The 22180-nt window shown below is 39.5% G+C and overlaps 1 protein-coding gene across 1 annotated transcript in view; it reads right to left on the bottom strand.

Moving 5' to 3' along the window:
- SYT9 (synaptotagmin 9) overlaps positions 1–22180 on the bottom strand; it is a 184990-nt gene that overhangs the window by 131236 nt on the left and 31574 nt on the right. The window contains exon 2 of the mRNA XM_003781061.2: positions 1944–2295. Coding sequence (XP_003781109.1) covers positions 1944–2295 — 352 coding nt within the window. The remainder of the gene's footprint in view (positions 1–1943; positions 2296–22180) is intronic.

Here is a 22180-nt window from a genome sequence, read left to right as displayed (position 1 = left end):
GGCAGCTTGAAAGGGTTTAGTTTTCTCATGGTAGTTCAGATATTACGAAACCTGATTTGGGTCATCAGAAAAGACAAATTATATACCTCCAAAATTAATATAAGCATGAATGCAAAGTGCATTTTACAGGGATAATTCCTTCTCTCTCTCTTTTTTTCCTTCTAATCAATTTCCAAAATCAGTGGTGAAAACAAGGACAGTTTTTCTTTCTTAAAGGAAGATTTCTTGATATGCAGAGAATTTATACATTTTCTATTAAAATATTATGATAATTATAGTGATATTATTGCTAGCAATTCAGTAGAATTATGGCAAAATCCTCAGATCAAATCTAATCAAAAAGAAAAAAAAAAGCACTGTCACCATATATTGAAAGAATTCAGACTAGAGAAGTTACATGCTACTGTAGAATCAAATAGGAGACAATTTCAATGGGAATTTCAATGGCAACTCCATCTAAAAGGTTCCAGTTACTGAAGTCCTGAAAGGATTTCATTATGCACCTGCACCATTGCATGAACTCCGTGACAGCATCAAACAGAGCTCTGGTTATATTTAAGTCTTAAATCTGAAGAGAAATCCTAGTGATAAAATCTGAGGATTTCTTCTAAATCAAATGGCAAACAACTACCCATCTCCTCACAGAGGAATATTTTAGGCTTAGCTCTTTGATTCAGAATTGGAAATGATGCTAAAATAGGTTTCTGAAAAAATTAAATTATAAACTGTCATATTCCATCCCACTTAATGCGAATGAGCGGAGCCTCTAGGATAAACTTGATTAACATAAAAAAAAGGGAAAAGTCTTATTTCTGTTTCTAGGGAGCAAATATAATAAAAAAAATTTTAAAAATACATCTTCCAACTGTGCTTGTACTTTCCAAATAACAGCACATGCTATTCCTCTGGCTATCACTCAAGCAAATATTTTCATTTTAAAGAAAGCTGCTTCCTGAGTCTCTTTTCTTGAAATCTCTTTCTAAAAATGAGTTTTTATATCCAGCGATTTAGCTTCAAACACACCTTTGTGCAGCGTCTGCATCTTGGGAGAGGCCATCATAGCAGTAATTAAAAGTAGAATGGCAGACCCTGTCCTGGAGCACTTACTAGGTGCAGATCTGCACAAAGCACATGCTATCATGTCATCCTTAACACCACCTGTAAGTCAGTACTGTCACTATTTCTCTTTCACTGATGAGAAAATGGATACTTATGGAGGTTACCTAATTTGTCCAATGTCACACATGCAAGTAAACGCAAGTCATATGACCTCAAAAGACCATCTTATTTTTTATCATCGCACAGTATTATTTCTCCAGTGGTTAAGAGCACAAAGCACCCGGACTATGGAAAAAGAGTGCCCCTAGGCCTGGGTACTCCACAGGCCTCCCAAGAGCTGGAGATGGACAAAGAAACATCCAGACACATTGTGGAATCCAAAGAGAGCCTGTGTATGACCTCTGGTCTAGGTCAGAGGCACAGGGAATAAATTCTATAGCACTAGGAGGGCAGCAAGGAAGGGTGGCTCAGATTCTCACAATGGTTGAACTAGGGTTCAAATCTTGGGTGTTTACTACTAATGACTTTGCTACTTAATCCCTTTGGCTTAAATTTCTTCCACTATAAAGTGAAAATAATAATAATAGTGTCTATCTCATACAAAGTTGTGAGCTATAACAAAACAATGCAGATATAGTTCTTATAGAGTTTTTGTAAGTTTTAATAACATTAACTATTATTTTTATGACTAAGTAGAGACTAAGCAGAGTTCAGAAACCTAACTTTAGCTTTGGAAGCATGAAATTGTCCCATATTCATGTCTCTGATACCAAACAGACATCTAAAGGGCTATAGGCTCCTTGACCAATCAATGCTATTGTTGCCAGAGGGGAACTGGAGCAGTTCTTGCCTTGCATTTAGAAAGGAAGGGGGGCATTACTGACCGAGCCGACGATGCTGGCTCTGTGACTTGACGCTGCACGCGGCCGCCATAGGTGCAGTTCTCTTGGGGCCCCGCAGGGGTTGACAGGGGAATATCAGGGGAGGTGTGGCTGATCTTCATGGAGGAGTCTGGGCAGGGAGTAGGAGGGTCTAGGAAGTCTTCACTGTTCTCCTGCTCATTGGTCTCTGTGTCCGTATAGTTAAGAGGCTCCTGGTTGTTGTCTTTGCTACCAGAGGGCAGGCCTCGTTCTCGCCATGGAACCCAGCAGAGTTTCCAAGACACGAAGAGAGACACGCCAAAGAGAGCGAGACCACAGGCAGTGACCACAAGGGTCAGCAGGCTCACTGAGATATCTGCAAAGAAGCAAAAATCAAAGGTCAGTGTAATTGTTCCCCTCATGTCTGCCACCCGCAGCATGATGCAGACAGAACGACCCTCTTATCCATTCATCTCTCAGGAACTGACCATAAAAGGCCATTCTGGGGCATGTTGCTGGATCACCTTATTCTGGGGTAGTGACAATGAAGATTGAGGCACAAACAAGAGGAAAAGAGAGCAAAAGCCCAGAGAAGGTAGACAACAGTCAGGTCATGTTCAGAAACCACAAACAGCCTTCTATAGAAAGAAACAAGGAAAGTAGGGATGTCCTGCAAGTCAAATGAGACCCTAGCCTTCATGGAGGAGTCCCAGCAGCAAGTGAGAGGGTCTAGGAAAATACAGGCAGTACAAATCACTAATGCTTTTTGAGCAGGGAAGTTTCAATTGTCCTTAAAAAATGTTCTGTCATCTCAGAGAGCTATACAATATAATTTGGGAATTATATGTCACTACTTTTTAGTATAAAACAAGAGAAACTACAGTGCTTTTCCTCCCTATTTCTGCTATTAACTTTTAAGGTCCTAAGCAAAATGAAGCTCAAGTCCTCTGTGGATTTTGCAGCCTTGAGGATGCACAGCACTCAGTGGTCAGGCCCTGGAGAGATAGGGCAGACTATTGTAGTTTGTAGTTTGGGTTACCCCATAGCTTACCCTGAGGCAAGTTATTTAAGAGCAAGTGGTTTATTGAGATGGAGAAAGAAATACAGGTAGAGTGAGTGGGAGAAGCCATCCAGGGAATGCAGGCAGTAAAGCAGTGGTTCTCAACCTGCAGGTTGCGATCCCTTTGGGGGTCAAACGACCCTTTCACAAGGGTTGCCTAAATACATCCTGCATATCAGATATTTACATTATGTTTCATAACAGTAGCAAAAATATAGTTATGAAGTAGCAACATAAATAATTTTAAGGTTGGAGGTCACCACAACATGAAGTACTGTATTAAAGGGTCATGGCATTAGGAAGGTTGAGAACCACTGTAGTAAAGGGTGCATTATCTATCCCCTTACCACAGTAGGGGACCAAAGGGTAAGCCTGCTGGAGAGGCTCCATACACCTCAGTGTTATCCCACTCAGAGGGAAAAGGATCAGAGCTATTTATACACCAACTCCCTTTAGTCACTGATTTGAGGGCACTTCTCAAAGGGCATTAAAACCTTGGCATTTGCAACCTGTAGCACACGTAGGCACAGTAGGCTTCAGTGGCCAGAAAATCTCCCTTGAAATCAACACAGAAGCTGCACTGGAGACGAACAGGCTGGTGTTGAAGGGTTAAGGGTAAGGAGTAATGGCAAGCCACAACAACATCTTCTACATGGACCATAGCTCCATGGCCTCAGTGAGGGTCCATGGCAGTGCAGTATCCAATGGCTGTGTCCCCATGTTCAAAACAGAGCCCTACCCCTCCAGGCTCCATCTCACCTCACAGTAGTGCCAGGGAGGCTAAGGCATCAACCTGAACACATTTCTGGCACTGTGGAGGCTGTAAACTCCTTACTTTAAAAAACACCTGTCTTTACTGCAGCCCACTACCCTCAGGAGCCCCAAGATTCTTCCCAGGTTTTGCCTCTATTTGTCCATCCTTAATATCTGCATTGCTTCAATCAGAGTTTTCTGAGTGTTCACTACATGTCAGGTGCTACATTAGGTTTTGAAGATAATGGGGAACATGACAGACACACTCCATAGATTCATAGTCTAATGAAGGAGAAAATTAGATTAGTCACTTAGTACTCACAATTCACGGCAATGCCCACATTCTATGATCTATGAAGAGCTGTATTTCTGCTGGGTCATGCATGGGAGCCCCTCCTCCAAGTCACTTTCTCACCGAGTAAAGCTGAACAACTACCACGCATGTGCCTTTCAACATGACTCTGAAGGTACTTAGTTATTCCTATGAAGTGTTAAAACTAGTTCATCAAAAATTGCTCTTGAAAGAAAGCCAGCTGCTGGAGCTGCTGATGGATGTAACATATCTTCTCTATGCCTCTCAACTGATCGCTGTCCTTGTAGTGAAGCAATATTGTATCTCTGAAAAGACTGGGGTTCCAGTTTCCATATGAGTAACTGAGCTCAATTTCTTTTTTACTTTTGTCTCCTCAAATCCCTATGAAATGGGATGGGCAATGGAAAACAAGGAAAGGTATCATCAATCCATTGGTGAACCAGTAACTGAGGAATTTCTGGAATTGTTTTCAAGGACAGGCCAATCAGTATTGAGCACTTAACCTGAATGAATGAAGGGACATTGACAGATAAAATTAAAATAAAAGTTAAAAATATTATGTGCAGAGCAACCAGGGCAGGGATGGAGGCTTGGGAGTGGAGCCAGCAGGGGCAAAGAACAAGGGGCTAGAAAGTATACCTCACAGAGTCCCAACACTGGAAGAGCACATGTGACTCCAGATTTCACTGGGCTCTGGCAGCTCATAAGGGAGAATGGAGAAGTTGCTGGTTCAGATTTCTATGATAGCTGGTGGTGCTTGGGGCCTGGAGAAGGAGGCGACACTGTTCCAGGTAATCAGTCTGGCATGGCAAACATCAATAGAGTCCTCCCCCTCCAACAGAGTCTCCACAAGTGGTGAAGTCCCTTAATATATTCTTTAATCCAAATGGAGGCAGAAATCCTTCCTTAAATCTTGTCAATCACTGCAGCTCTGTTCTGACACAGACACCACTAGGAGACTACCACAAAGGCCCAAGGAGGGCACACTGGTAGTGCGATGTGATAATTGCACTGTTAGTCCCTAGTTTCTCTCCTCTACCACAGCATTCTCCTCTAAGAGAGAAGCATAAATCCCAGTGCCCTAATATTGTCCTTGGCATCAGGTAATGAAACATGAGTGGACATGACCCATGCCACTTTGGACCAGAGGACTCTTGGGCTTCCACCTTCTGCATGAGAAGAGCTCTCAGATAAGAGCTGATCTTTCAGCCCCAAGAGGCATAATGAGAAGACTTATGGCATTGGCCCAATATCCAGAATAAGGAGTAAACTTAAACATGACTAACAGCCTAGGGTAGAACTGCCGCTGACTCACAGATCCATGAACAAAATCTAAATATCTGTCTCTTAAGTCATTAGGATTTTAAAGGGCTTAGTGGCCACAGCAAAAAAATTGTTGACTAATATATGTGAGCATACAATTTTCTGTCTGAAGCTGGGACACTTTCAAGAAGGAAAACAGGCTATATTAATAATTACACAGGGATAAGATACTTAACTCGGAATTTGTCCAGGAAAAACTAGGACACAGGGTCACCATTGACTTAAGAATCTCACTTGAGCTCTGAACTCACGGGTTTAGTACAACATGACCTCTCAGGACTTGTTTGGTATAGATAACATTCTAAGCAAACTGAAGTCTTAACTTACTTTTACTAGTAACCATAGGATAACTGACCCGTCTCAGTGATAACTCCAGCTTGTTAGTTGAGCTCTTATGCTAAGAAAAAAAACAAAAACAAAAACCCAGCTTGCTCAGAAGTCTAAAAATGGCAGGTCCATGAGAGCAAAGATCTTGACCATGGAATGCCAAGAATCTAAAAGTGTACCTGATGTGTAGTAGGCATTCAGCAAATGATGAAGCCCATCTGAGTAGCCCTGCACCACCTGCTAGGTCTACTTTGAATTATGGTTGTATGGTTGTATGCCTGTGGTCTCCAGGAGATATAAATCACATTCATAGTCACAATAGAATTTTGTGCATCTAGTTATTACAAAAAATTTCTGCAAATTGCAAGAGTTGCTTTTACTTATTCGCACAAAGATGTCATGTGACTTAGCAGTGGCCCAGGGAACACCTGAGAGAGAAGCCAGTGGTGACCTACACAGCTATCCCAGGCACTAAGTGTAACCATCTGGACTTCTGTTTAGAAATAGCTCAGTGTGTCCTCTAGACACTACATTTGTAATTTTCTCTCTTCTTGCAGAAAAAATTACTAAAAAACAACTCTGGACCCACTAAGGCCATATTCCCTATCTCAGACCTATAACCTCAGAAAAGAGAAAAAGTCAGCTTAGAATCACAAAATAGCTTTATTTAGGAAAGAAGTTATTTATTAAGTTAGGTGGTAGGTAGATGGCCATTTGTTTTATTATTAATCTTAAAATTATATGTATTTATTTTGTATACTCTTTGTCTTTTATGGTATGTTTCATTATAAAAATCGAAAAATATAGTGCAATTAAAGTAATCATAAGTTTTCTAAAGAATAGAAGTAGTATAATTGGTCCTTTTGTTCAAAGGTCAAGGTAATAACTAGATGGTCATTCAGGGAAAACCAGTTTTGATCCACATCCCTGAAGGGATTGCTGCTTTGGGAATGTGCATGACATGGTACCCAAAGTCACTGTGAAGTACTGTATTTTGCCGTGTATAATGTGCTCCCATGTATAATGCACACCCACATTTTTGGTCCAAATTTTCAGGAAAATGCACCTTGAGAAAGTGGCAATGCTTTCAGGTGGGACAGACACATCTGGGGAGGGTTAACGCTCTCCTGGTAAACATACAGATAACACCACCCTCCCACAGTTGCCTGCTCTGTGAAGGCTGCCCCTTCCTTCTCTGGGGGGGGGGGTCCTATTCTCCTTGCCACATCTTGGGCTCTAGCAGATATGGCCATGCATGTGGCCCAAAGGGTGAGATTCTCTGAGGCTACTCAGCCCCCAGTCAGCCAGGCAGGTCCCTGGGGCCTGCCTGTGGCTTCCAGTACCACCTACATGGCTGGGCCTTGTGCCTCCACCCTCACCCCAGCTGTGGCCCACCTTACTAGCCCTGCCACCATCTCCTCCCCTAATTGTAGTGCTCAGTGGAGGCCATTCTAGCCCCTCTCACAAGGTCCCAGGTCCTCGTGGACTAGAATCTTGTGCTCCTAGTGGGCCTAGGTGTGAAGGTGCAGTGATCATGGGAGGCTCACTAGACTCCCCCATTCCCAAGCCATACTACCCAAGTATAATACACATTCTTATTTTTCCCTCAAAATATTTAGGCAAAAAAGTGCACCTTATACATGGTGAAATATGGTACATCTCTCCCAGGAAAGATGTGAAATAGACTGTCCTGTAATCAACCCTGTTTGTCATAAAGCTTGTCTCCTGGCTGTTAGCCCTGCCATAGAATATGACATACTGCAGCAACATCCCTGCAACACACCATGATACTCCTGCATCCAGAGACACATTACAGCTGGACACTTATAATTCCCAGTGATCCTTGCAAGCATAAAAGGAGTGAACCTGTTCCAGAATGGCAACGATTATGAACCAACAAATGAAATATTTAAGCTCATAATTATATGAAATAGGAAAATTAGTTATCCCCCTATACTGTGACTAACTAGAAAGAACACTTCAATGGACAACAAAAGAAAAGTCATGGGACAAATGGGTAAGTCATCAGCTCCAAAGAGGATAACCAAGCTGAGCTAGCAGAATAAAAGGCCCCTGACATGAAACAAATTACGGTAATGCAAGAGGTAAATTAATTCATGTACTAAGATTTATAAGATAGCAACTAAAAGTGAAAATTATGGCTGTAGCAATAACTAGAAAAAGACACCTTTGAGATCCCATCTAATTTAGAAAGAAAACAACATGATTACTGAAACAAATAAACAAAATCCAATAGAAGGTAAAGTTAGGGAACATCTACTTGAACGTAGACCAAAAAAACCACAAAAATTCAGGAAATTTAATCATAAGACATGAGATGTAGAATATGTTCATCAAGATGTCTAACATTTCCAAGAATATGGGGAAAGAGGGTAGGAAGGGAAGGGGAGGAGAGGGAGGAGGATGGGTGGAGGGAGGGTAATTGGTGGGACCACACCTACAGTGCATCTTACAAGGGTACATGTGAAATTTACTAAATGTAGAATATAAATGTCTTAACACAATAACTAAGAAAATGCCATGAAGGCTATGTTAACCAGCCTTGGTTGATGAAAATATTTCAAATTACATATAAAACCAGCACATTGTATCCCATGATTGCATTAATGTACACAGCTATGATTTAATTTAAAAAAAAAAGGTCTAATATTTAAATTTCCCAGAAAATGAGGGCAGAGAGAATAAAGGTAAATAAAAATCATCAAGATTTAATTCCCTAGAATTGAAGGACAAATTAATAAGGGTATGTCAAGCACCTATAATAAAATAACATGTGACTGTAAAACCCGAAAACATGAAGATTAGAGAAAAATCACAAAATTTAAGACACAAAAATCGAACAGATAGAAAGAACCATACCAGCATTGGACTTCTTATCAGAAACAGCAGATACTGCAATTATGCCTGCAAAGTTCTGGGAAAATTAATTCAACTTAGAATACTATACCCAAACATACTGCCAATGAGGTGTGAAGGTTGGAAAAGCCATCATTTCAGACCTGCAAATAGTCAAAAAAATTATTTTATATGCATTTATCATAGAAAGTAGGTTGAAGAAGAATGTAAGAGATTCAAATAAAACAGAGGAAGACACACTGTACAGGAAAAATTGGGTTCAACTCAAAGGACCAGGGGAAGGAAGGTCTAGCACGAGAGCTGAGCAACAGGCCCAGAGAGGAGCCAGCCCAACCTGTAGCAGTTACATAATTAAGTATCTAATATATTACACAATTAAGAAACACTTATGAGATGAGAAAAATTTGAACTTAAATATAATGATATTGGAGGTTACTGTTAATTACTTGTAGGTATGATAATTGTGTTTATATTTTATAGAGACATGTGGCAATATTCAACAGATATTTGAAATTTACTTCAAACTGTAAATGAAACAACATTAACTACAAATTGGTAACTGCTGAAACTCAGTTTTGAGTACATGGAGTTTATAATATTATCCTCTCTACTTCTGAACATGTCTGACAATTTACTAATGGAAAGTAAAAATAGAGCATGTTTTGGTAGAAGGAAAATGTTGATCCTGTCTTCAGATTTAGACATTCTTATTTAATAGGTGTTGGTTGAAGTCCAGCATCTCCAGTTTTACCAAGCATCTCAATTCTTAGATAAACCTCATGCAAACAGTCTACAGATAACAATGAGAAAATCTGATCAAGTATGTGTATATATATATAATAAACATAATACATAGTGGTTCCGAATATAAGACATTTTCCTGATTCTAAGACAATTATGTCTTGGGTGCCTAATAAAGATAACACTAGGAAATTTAGTTAGAAAATCAGGCCATGGAAAACCATTGAGGATATCCATGGTGACTTGTAGGGAAAGTCATGCAAGGCGTCCTCAAACTACGGCCCATGGGCCACATGCAGCCCACCTAGGACATTTATCCGGCCCGCCAGGTGGTTTTGCTGCAGCTGCCTGTCCTGCTTAGCAGCCGACTCGTCCCGGGGCGCGCAGTCCAGCCCTCTAACAGTCTAAGGGACAGTGAACTGGCCCTCTGGTTAAGAAGTTTGAGGACCCCTGATTATTAGACAGAGAAAACAAGCAAGACCAGACAGCTCTGATGAGGAGATGTTAAGTGTTTCAGGGCACTAAACCAATGAAGAAACAACTGTATTAAGAACAAACATTAAGGATCATTCAGGATTATTCATGTCAAAATTCCCTCATCAACATCCCTTTCTTATAACTGCAAAGCCTTGATTTAACACTGTATTTCCTATATTTTTTGAACTTTATACAGTGAAAATGACTTACTTTTATAATATAAAAAGATAATATTTCTGTGAACCTAAAACTGCTCTAAAAAATAAAGTCCATCCAAACAAAACTAATAATAATAAATAAAAGAAAATCATTGAGTTCTAACATCACAGCATCACTAGACTTCTCCAGCAAAGAATTAGCTCCATTCACACCTTAAAAGGCCAGAAGGCATCCTCTGCATGGTGCTTTGTAGCAACATGGTTGACCCTGAAGCATCTTGGATAAAAAGCATGTAACAGATTTTAGGTTAAAATTAGATGCCTTGGTGTTTAAATGATTGAACTTCAATTGTCTGGGAAATCCAATATTGCAGAGACACCACTCTTCAATCATACTGCAGGTGCCATAGCACAGTAATTATGAACACAGGTTCTAAAATCACAGTCAAGAGCTGCCTTCCAAGATTAATTGTGTAGCTTTAGATAGATAAATTTCTCGATCTTGTCTTGTCACACTAACATTGAGATAATAATAGTATCTATTTCTGGGATAGGAGTGAGGGCTTAGATAGGTTCAATAAATATAAGTTATTGCTTTTGTTTTCTTTTGAGGTATCTCAGGATTTGGCATCTCCATATCTAGACTTATTCTTACTGTCTGAAAGTGATCACTCTGGTTAGGAAATAGGGAGGCCTTCTACAGCTGTATGAAATGGGCTTGCATGAAGCAAATGTGAGGTGCTCAGTCACTGCTTATTGAACTGAACTATCGAGGACAAGAGAGGGAGCTCCTAATGATCATCTGATACTTGCTAAGAACTAAACTAGGAGTACAAAAGAAAGAATCAATGAATGAACATATGAATAAAACTAGTCCTTGCCTCAAGGAGCTATTAGTTAAGAGAATCTCAGCAATGCTATTCACAACTCAAGAGTACTGCTAGAATCTAGAAATTGGGGGTACACAATGTAATCTGGGGTTCAGAAAAGGCTTCTCATAAGACTAACCTAGAAATTGAGACCAAGAAGGAGGTACTGCTGTGATAAATGCCTACAAATGTGAAAGCAGTTTGGAAGTAGGTAATGGGTAAAGACTGGAAGAGTTTTGAGGTGTGTGCCCAAAAAGCCTACACAGCCATGAATAGACCATGAAGGGTGATTCTGATGAGGGCTCAGAAGCAAAAGAGTAGAGCTGTATAGAAAACTTCATTCTTCTTAGCAAATACCTAAATAATCATGAACAGGTTGCTGACCGAAATACAACCAGTAAAAACCATTCTGATGAGGAATTGCTATTGGAAACCGGAGGAAAAATGATCCCTGTTACAAAGTGTCACAGAACTTGGCTGAATTGTATTTGAGTTCTACTGTTTTTTGGAAGGCATAACTTGTGAACAATGAAATTTGAATTTCTTTCTACCTTCAAAGTGTTGAAGCTGCAGCGTGGCTCCTCTTGACTGCTTACGATAGAATGAAAGAAGAGAGAAATGAATTAAAGACAGGATTGTTAAATTAATAGGAACTAGAACTTATAGATTTGGCAAAATCTCAGACTGCCAATATTGCAAAAAATGAGAAAATATCCTTGAAAGAGAACACTAATGATTTGGCCAAATGACCATTTGATAAAGAGATTAGTATAACTGTGAACCAGAGACTTCAGCAGTCACCCAGCAGGAAAACTGCCAATTTGAACTGAAGGGGAAGGAGATGCGAAGGAATGGAAAAGAGGCATCAAATTTGGATTTTACAGAATGGGACCGTTAGAGCTATGTAGCTGGTAACATACACTATTCTGCAAGAGTCATAAGACTGACTCTTACGAAGATTCAGAAATCACTGAGGCTATATCCTTGGTTTCTAAAAGGGGACCACTGCCTTGCTTTCAACAGGTCACATGGTGTCCTCCCAGAGCCATGGGGGCAGGGCTGCTCAGAGGTATGGGTGTGGAGCCACCTTGCAGAACCTCAGGACATAATCCCTGTCTGGCAGAACCATGGAAGCAGCCTTCTTGAGTCTAAAAGATGGGACTACTGCCTCAGTGGATCTAGAAGACATAATCTTGGCCATAGTGAGTCTGGAGGCAGAATATTGAGCCAAGAGAATTATTTCTAAGCCTAAAGACCTCATGAGTTTGCCTTGTAGACTGGACTTATTTAGGACCTGTTACCCTTTTCTTCTTTCTTATGTATCCTTTTTGGAATGGAAATAACCATCCTATACTTGTTTGGTTTCATAGGTTCAGAGGTAAGAGAAATTTGCCTCAGGATCAATATTCGTACCTTGAGTCTCACTCACATCTGATTTAGATGATATTTAGATGAGAATGGATTCTAGATTTTAGAGTTAATGCTGAAAAGAGTTAAAATATTTACAGCATTAGGAATGCAATGAATGTATTTTGCAAGTGAGAAGGACATGGATTTTAGAGGGACAGTAGTAGAATGAAATAGACTGAATGCTTGTGTTCCCCAAAATTCATATGTTGAAATCTTAACCATCAATGTGATGGTTAGGAAGGTGGGGTCTTTGGGAGGTTTGAATCACAGGGGTGGGGCTCTCACAAATGGGATGAGTGCCCTTATAAAAGAGACTCCAGACAGCACTCTTGCCTCTTCTACCATGTGGGGATGTGAGGAAACAGAGGACAGTCACTATGAAATAGAAAACAAGTCATCAACAAACCCTGAATCTTCTGACACCTTGATTTTGGACTTTCCAGTCTCCAGAACTGTGAAAAATAAATTTCAGTTGTTTATAAATCACGCAGTCTATGGTAATATGTTACACTAGCCCAAAGAGACTAAGGCACCATAGATGAGGTATGAACCAAATTCCACTTAAAATCAGTTCTATATAAACATCAAACCCAGGTCACCTGCATATTGCCAAAAGACTTCTCCAGGAGAAAGAGAAGGCCAGTATTTCTGTTCATGGCCATGCACATTGCACTGGGCACAACTTGCTCAAATTTACATGATATCCCTGGGAAAGATCTTGTGTAATTTAGTCCAAGAGACTTAGGACCAGTCTTCCCACTGTTTATAATTTGTGCCCTTGGCCAAGTCACCGGTCCTCTACAGTCTTCCTTATGTCATGAAGGGTCTAGGCATGGCCCTCACAGTCTATGGTTCTTGTAAAAATGCCAGATAACCTTGGGGGTCATAGCCACATCTGTATCTAGCATTGAAGTCACTATAATAATTCTCATTGGTGGCCACAAGTCAATGAGTGCTATTTGACTGGAGGCTAAAATTTAGGACCACTCTTGCTTTTCATTCTTATAGCAGACACAGGCTTCTCTTAGCTCTGGCTCATAGTGAAAATTGCAAGGATTAAGGAGCATTAACTTGGGCCTGCAGGGCCATACCATTTTTATGGTACTGAGCCAAGTAAAGAGAATACTGCTACCTTAACTCCAAGAAGCCCAAAAGTTAGTAAAAATGAATAGAACAGGATGATTGGCAAATGGCATTTTTCTGTTGACATAAAGAAAGGAAGGTCTGTGATGTGACTGTGCCTCTGGCCCTCCAATCCTTCCCTCAGAAGATTGCCCAGATGATTCTGCCTGTGTTAACTAAGCAGCTGGCCCAAAATTAGTGTGGAAAGAACACTTTCTGTTGCACCTTCTATTTGCAAAGTGCTGCCTCATCAGTGTGACCAGCTCTTCTTCACAGCAGCATCACCACCTCTGCCTTGGGTATACAGGGCAGGCGGTACTGAAACTACACAGTGGCTGGAGCCAGAAGCACTAAGAGCAAGATCTTAGCTTTTGTGTCCATAACCCCTGACCTCTATACACTGTTGCATCTTAGCCCCTGCTGTCCACACAACAGGAAGGTTCTGGAATCTTGATCAGATTTGTTACTATGTCTCCACCCTCTTTTTACTCAATCTCTCCAGAGTTATTTAATTGGGAAAAAATATACTTAAAAATATTTTATCACCCACTTAATTGGAAATTCTTGCAAAATCTACATTTTCTGCATCATGGGATTTTCTGGCCTGCATAGAGTATATGGCAACATTTAAATATACTAGGATTCTTGAGAAATTATAGAAAATATGATTTTCAGGGTTTTAGACAATAAGGAATTCTTGCTTAAAAAGAACACTATGAAATAAAACTCAGAACATGTAGGGGCAGGGGACAAACCAAAGAGGTCAACAACCCTCCTTAGTGTGTCCACAGGAAATGGAAGCCTAGCCTGCACTGTAAACACTGTGCGGAGTCAGTAGCACTGTGGGAGTCAGCAAATGGAGACCTGCTGTCCAGCTCTGCTGCTGGCTCTGAGATTTTGGGCTGCCTGTATCCTCTGATGGGTCATTTCTCACCTTTACAATGGGGGGAGAAATTCCTCTTGGTCTCACTATGCACTTGCATCTGTATAAAAGCCTGTCTCAAGGCTTTCATGGTGTTGCCTGAAATTCTTTTTAAGCCTTATACTGCTGCATTAGCCCAATAGTTCACACAACCCACAGGACCCCCTTCCACAGAGTTCTTTCCAAGGCCGGATCTGCCGGATCTGGTCTTGCTTTGATCCAATTCATGTTTAAATCTCTCATCTACACTGTGGAACAGGATCAAAAGATCGCTGACAATCACCTTTGTGAAAAAGCATTTAGAAAATTCTCATAAAGCAATGTCTAATGTGGGAATGTTTCTTCCATTCCTGGCTCCCATCAGGAATGACTTTTCCCGAAATATACCTGGTCACTTTTCTTACCCCTTAATTGTCCATTCAAAGGGAAGTGAATTACTTGATTAGAAAGACAGGCTCAGTCCAGCCTCTCCCTCCTATTGGATATCCACTTGCCTGCCTAAGTCACAGTGTAATGTTGGGCAGCTTTTTGTTGCTCTGGAATCCAGAATTAGGAAGACTTTCCCTTGAGATCTTCCTTGGGCACAGCTGGACAGGGCTCTGATCCTAAGCATATATCCTGGCTGACAGCAAACTGTGTACATGCTCTCTGCTAGCATGAAGACGCCCAGGCTTCAACTGGCATGAAGCAAGCTACAGTGATGGGGCGGAGGGGGTGGGAGGGGATTTTTTCAGAGAACAAGACACAGAATACATGAGGAAAGACCTGGATACTGGATGCAGACTTGTTTTTGAACACATGTGAGACACTCCCTAAAGTCTTTTAAGGAGCAGAGCTCCTGGTGAGCTATTGTGAACAATAGCCATTGAATTTTGTAAAAAAGTATCTGTGGGTTCCTCAGGTTAGGCATTTCAGTTTACCATTCTTATTCTAAGACAGTAGTTTCTCTTATAAATTAGAAACTTTAAAAGTTTTACACTTAAATAACTCAGCATTTATATGTGATGCCCTTTATAGTCAAAGCCTCTTCTAACATCTGATCAACATTGAAACTGTGCCCTTACATTTGCATTTTAAATCTTTTTATAGGGAACGACTGAAGTTCCATTTATCCTCTCCTCCACTCTTCACCCTGCTCTGGGCCCTGGGAGGCTGACCCTTAGGGACTATGTCAAAAGTCCTTTGCCTTTGGCTTCTATTGATTTCAGGTGATAGGAGGCCCCAGGAGGAAACTGGAAGGTAGGAAGAGAGAGAAGTTATAGTATTTATTCCTCCAACTTTCTTCTTGCTAAGTCTCTGTGTTACATGTGTCCCTCTGCTAAAAGCTCCCTTTCTGGGTTCTTTCACATCTGTAGGTAGAGAAGGCACCTTACTACTGCTAGCCCTGGAGTACTGCCCTATCTTTTGCTGGTTTCCTTGTATCCTGACCACACCTTTTAAGAAGTCCCTGTATTAAACTCTCCTCAAATTACCTAGTTTGGCCATGTCCTGCCTGATTCTGCTGGGACCCAGATCGATTCACTGTAGAATAAATTGTTTCCTATTCTGGGCCTTAACTGTAGTCAATTGGGTAAAGATTAAACAGATATGATTAAGGTTCACCCAGAGCGAATCTTAATCATATCTGGGCCTAAGATTCCTAAATACAAAATGAGATGTGATGGGATGGAAAGGCCTTCCAGACCTCATATTCTCTCTTCTTTGAGAATATATATATACACATACATACATATATCTATACATGTATCTATATATGTATGTATGTATATATCAGAACATTATAGGAGTACACATTATATATATATATACACACACACACATATATATCTATGTATGTGTGTGTGTGTATATATATAATCAGAATTTTATAGGAGTACAAATGTTTTGATTACAATCATTGCTTTTGTGTAGTCTGAGTCAAAGCTATAAGTGTGTCCATCACGATAGTATGCACTGTACTCGTTAGGTGTGAATTTACCCAGCCCTTCCTCCCCCCAGATCTCATATTCTCAAACTGTATGAGAAGTTCTATCTCTAAAGTTCTATCTGTAAAGTACCCTCTACAACTTAGCATGACATCTGGCATGATGGAGGCACCCAAATTTGATGAGTGATAAAATTATAAGCTATGTATTGTTTCCACTTTATATTCATTCCTTACTCCACTAAAAATGTGCTTCAGGAAAAGAAGTTGCCAAAGAAGCTGCATGCTTAAGTATATATAGAACAGGCATTAAGATTACATTTTCATCATGTTCGAAAATAATGCAATATTTCATTTATACAATATTTCATTCATATCATTTCATTTCTACAATAATTCTCTGAACATTTAAGACATCACGGAGGCAGTGCAGTATAGTAGAAGGAACATTAGCTCCTATGACAGGAATCATGTATTACATTAACTTCACAACACATTGTATTGAGCTGTCCTTCACAAAGACATTATTTAACTGGAACTAGAGTGACCTATCCAGAATGTGCCAGAGAAACTAAATCTTCAGAATTTCTCAGAGCTAGATGATGTCTCCAAATAGTCTTGCTTCTTTGGCCAACTCTAACCCTAGAAGAACATCTCCTGAGAAGCACTTCTAAGCCACAAGGTTGCTCAAACTCAAAACAGAGAGGTGGACTCTCCCAGGTCAAATTCTTCTCTACCTTTTCCTCATTTGTCTGATTTGAATGCTAGTCCATGGTTGAAAGCACAGATCCTGGTCCAACATACAACCCCCTACAACTTGGGTGCTATACCTGAAACCCAAATGTACCCTCAGGTCATCAATCTATGCTGAAAGCATAATCAGGCTTAGACTATTGGTAACTGGTTAAAAGCATGGACTCTTATATTTTTGTATTCAACTGTCAACTTTCTACAAATAATATGATTTGGAGTCAATTTCCTTTTAGCAAATATTATATGCTACTAAAATGAAGATGGTTCCTTTTAAATTACTAATTTTCATCAATAGTCATGCATAGCAATTGGCATTTATTCATCATTGGAATGATTAATAACACTGGCATAAGACCAAAAAATGTAGTAATTATTCTGAAAAGCATTGATCAATTAAGGAAAAAAATTCTTAAAATTTCAATACAATTCATTCTTAAGCCTACTTGGAAGATATAAAGGATTCCAATTCTTCTCAAAAGTCTCCCATTAGGCCTGTCCTCTCTGTAAATTACAGAAATTCTGCATAGCAGGCAGTGGGCAGAGAGATAGTTATGAGTAGGCAGTGATGATTTTCCTAACACATTTCTGTAATCTTTACTTCTTGTTAAACCAAGTAGGTTGTTTCCCCCACATTTTAAAAAACTGCAGCAAAGTATACATAGCACAAAATTTAACATTTTAGTCATTTTAAAGTATGCAATTGAGTGGCATTGACTGGAACAGTGTTGGGCTATCATGACCACTATCCATCTCCATATTGAAAATTCATAGCCATTAAATACTAACTCCCCCTTCACCTTCTCCTTAGTCCCTTGTAACCACTGTATATCTATGATAAACCAAGTAGTTTATTTCACTTGAATGAAAGTTGATCACTAGATAGGATCTTCACCTTGCAAAAGACAACAGGGAAGCCTGGGAGCCAGACAGCACAGGCAGGCAGCTATACCAAGGCTTGAGTAAAGGGGAGTCTGGGATACATTCCAAATGATGCTCTGGGACTGAGGTAGGAAAGGAGGCCAAAAATCAGAATTTCCCAGATCTCTTGCCCATAGATGGAAATGTGCTTTCATGAGAAATCTTAGAACTTCTCACACCCTTCTGGGTATTCATCAGCATCCTATATCACCCAGGGCTCCAAGCAGCATTGCCATGAGAAACTATAAGAACCTGTAGTTCTTACAGAACTACAGTTAAGAAACTGGGCTTGAGAGAGAAATGTTTCCTTAAATACCAGAAGTGTGAGCACTGGAGACAGGCACAATGAAAATTCCGAAGAGCAGCCATAGAGAGGGCCAGGTTCTTATCTATAGAGTGAAGAAATCAAAGCTGTAATACTAGTAGGAGATCAGGCAGGAGACTACAGACAAAACAGAGATTAGCAGGCAACCAAGGCAAATAAAACAGAAGTACAATCAGAAGACAGAAATAGTAAGAACAAGTATGGATGAGAGAGATGACAAAAGCAGCAGGCTCAGTAGAAAGACGGCAAAGCCAAAAAAAGTGGTTCATTTTACACAATATGCTACGTGTATTCTCTCCACCATATGGCTAATGGGGGACACAGAGAAAAGCACAAGAAGTGGTAGGACAGGTATCCATCTGTTCTCTTGACAGGTAAATGCTAATGATCCAGCATCCCTAGGTATCAAATACGAAAGTAGTCTCACCTAGGCCCACAAGTGGGTGATATTCTGAAAGATATTTGGGTTATACAATGATACATGAAACAGAAATAAGAGGTACTGAAACTATCGGAAAGGAGGAGACATTGCTATCATAAAAATATAAGAGCACTCAGTAAAGAAAAGATTGATGAAGAGCTAGATTTTATACAGACACATATAATTCCACAGTTTTACTAAATGCCAGTATTAGGATGTTGTGCATCCTGTGTATGTATGATATACAGATCCTCTCAAATCCCTCTGCCTATACCCCCAGAGTTTGGGGCCCCGTCCAGGGCTTCCCAGGGCCCCAATGGACCTATGCTTATTTCTTACTATTGCCACTCTGGGAGTCAGAAAATCCTTGGATAATCCTGTGGAAGTCAATGTAGGGATTATCTTGCCTGTACTGCAAGATGCCATGATGTTTCCCTCTACTGTGAACATGGGGACTGCTACATGTGTACATCACTTGGAAAATGTTCAACCCTAAAGTTTAAACAGTCCCATTTCTATCACATAACGTATGAAATACACAACATGAAAATGAGATGAAAACGTCAGGTGTTTGGTTGTCTTTTTATAATTTGCATATTACCTAGGGAATTTCTAAATGTCTGATGCTTTGTAATTTGTTAGAAACGGGAAGGGGGCCACTCTTTCACTGTCCCAAAATGAGAAAGAAAATGTTCCAATTAGATGTGATCATTATTAATCACACCAGATATGTGTATTAGGGATACAGATTATCCAAGTGGAAGAAGCAATGACGAAGTTATTAATAAGATGCTTGACCATGAAAAAGATACCCTCTCGCCTTTAAGATAGGGAATCATACAATTTCTGCTCAGACCTTTGAGGAACTAAGGACAGAGCACTTTCCAGTGGCAAGCTGAGAAACCAGTGTGGGTGATGTTATCTGATTGTTACTCAATTCTATCTTGAGAAGGAATGGACTTGGCTGAAAAGTCCTTCTGATTGATGTTGGTCATTGAGCTCTTTCATTCATAGACTTACATGTATGCAAAATTCATTATTTTAATATGGACATGGAAAGAGAGAGAGAAGCCCACCTGATCTTTAGCCCAAAATTCCTCTGAAATATGTTCTAAGGATTGTTTGGTGTCTTGGGGAGACAGAAGTAGAACTCAGCAGTCTGAGTGAAGTCATATTGAATTGTATTTTTGTTTTTCAATGCCCAAACTCCATAATGGGCATGTAGATAAAAAAATGCTGGTGAAAGGGTTATGCAAAGGGAAAGAAGTATGGCCAAATAGGGGGAAAAAACAAAAGGCTCAGTATACTAAAGGTAAAATTTTGCTTTCCAAGGTGCTATGAAATAAAGGGACAAAGGTAATAAAAAAAAGCAAGGAAACAGAGAATTAATCTAGAGGCCCCCTAAAGAGAAAACTGAGAAAATGGAAGGGAAGGAATTATGATAAAAATAAAATAACATTTCCCAAAGTAGAAGACAGACCTCAGTTTTTTGATTTAATGGCTTAGGAAATGCTGAGGAAGATGAATGTAAAAGAGCACACACCTAGACATGCTGCTGTAAAAATTTCAAAACTTCAAAGCTCGAGAAAACACCATGAAGAGATCTAGAAGCATACTGCACTCAGATGTCTCTTAAGCAATTCTAGAATTCTAGAAGCCTATGAAACAATACCTTTAAAATTCTAACAGAAAGTTATTTTCATTAAAGAATGTATGCTCAGCCAAATGCGTGCAAAAATCAAAGCATTTAGAAATACAAAGGACTTAATATTTGTATTCTATGTATCTCTTATAAAAAATTTACTTGAGAATGTATTACAGTAAATTAAAAAAGAAAAAAGGAATTCAAGAATGTAAGAAGAATGAAAGAATTCAAATAGGGAAAGTATAATAATAAACAGTGTACACCTTTAAGTGTACTCCTTTAAGTGCCAGTGGCAGGAGGTCCCAGGACCTCACCTCTGCTCACATTATGGTGAATCTTAACAGAATAATACTGTCAAGAAGTGGGTTCTCAGTACAAAATTTATGATTAAGAGGCTGGATATACTAAACAATGTAGTGAAGAAATATTCTTCTTTTGTTTACAAAATATTGCATTTTATGATGGAAAATAGTCTAAGAAATATAAAACATCATAAAAGAAAGTAACCATCGGGGTTGCCTGTGGCTCAAAAGAGTAAGGCACTGGCCCCATATGCTGGAGGTGGAGGCTTCAAACCCAGCCCCAGCCAAAAACTACAAAATAATAATAATAATAATAATAATAAATAATAATAATATTTAAAAAAAAGAAAGTAACAATCACATACCAAGTCAACTAAAACATGACAAGATTATGGCATATAACTGAAGACTCCGGAAGCAAGGAACTAAATCTTTCAAGTGGCACAAGAGTAACAACATAGAATTATGTTGCCTTTTCTGAGAGTCTAATCACACTGGATGGCTCTGTAGTTATAATTTATTTTAAGAATTATAATACTGTAATAGGGATAACAATAGATCCACATTTCAGTGTCTAACAAACGTCAATGCTGGCATAAGATAATTTATTGATCATCATGAAAACCCTATGATTACCATAAATCAACAGATAAGGAAATGTAAGCACAGAAAAGTAAAGCAACTTGCTGAAGGGTACTCATAATCACTGTACTCTAGTATTAGAAGGCCTTCCTAGCTGGGTGGCGCCTGTGGCTCAAAGGAGTAGGGCGCCAGCCCCATATCCCTGAGGTGGTGAGTTCAAACTTGGCCCTGGCCAAAAACTGCAAAAAAAAGAAAGCCTTCCTAGCAATTGTGATTAGGACCAGTTAATTTTAAAAGTTGGTTAAAGCAAAACCCCACCTACCCTTTGAACATTAATTTTTTATTTTAAAGTAGACATTTTATCTAAACTTAAAACATTAATTCATTAATCTTTTGATATAAGGTAAAGTTATTTCCTTTAAATATGGACCCTTTGATTACAGTTCTGTGTTGTTTTTCTTGTGTCAAAAATACCCATAATCCAGTTTCTTTGTACTTACTTTGAATTTCTTTAAAGTAGAATAATAAGTTAAGGCTTGGGTTAATTCACACCTAATGGATATAATGCACACATTCTCAGTGGAGGGCACACTTAGAACTTTGACCTGAAGTGTACAGAACAATGTAACCAAACTATGTGTACCCTTGTATAATAATCTGAAATAAAAAAGAAAAGAAGTTAAAGACATCTATGGAGCAATTCAAGAAGAGAATCCTCCTAGATGTTTACCATTGTTTTCAATTTTTCATAGTTGTCCTCCACTTCTAATTCATCAGAATGAAAAAATTCAATAGTCGAGGTGGGTGGATTATTTGAGCTCACAAGTTCAAGACCAGTCTGAGCAAGAGTGAGACAGTCTCACTAAAAACAGTCAGGTACTGTGACAGGCACCTGCAGTCCCAGCTACTTGGGAGGCTGAGGCAAGAGGATCACTTGAGCTCAGATGTTTGAGGTTGTGTGAACCATGACAAGATGGCACTCTACTGAGGGCAACAGTGAAAATGTCTCAAAAAATAAATAAAAACTTCAAAATAAATA

This window comes from Otolemur garnettii, unplaced genomic scaffold, assembly GCF_000181295.1.
Source record: "Otolemur garnettii isolate 467f Iridium unplaced genomic scaffold, OtoGar3 scaffold00001, whole genome shotgun sequence".
In the NCBI taxonomy this organism is placed as follows: Eukaryota; Metazoa; Chordata; class Mammalia; order Primates; family Galagidae; genus Otolemur; species Otolemur garnettii.
This window is presented reverse-complemented; position numbering and strand designations above follow the sequence as displayed.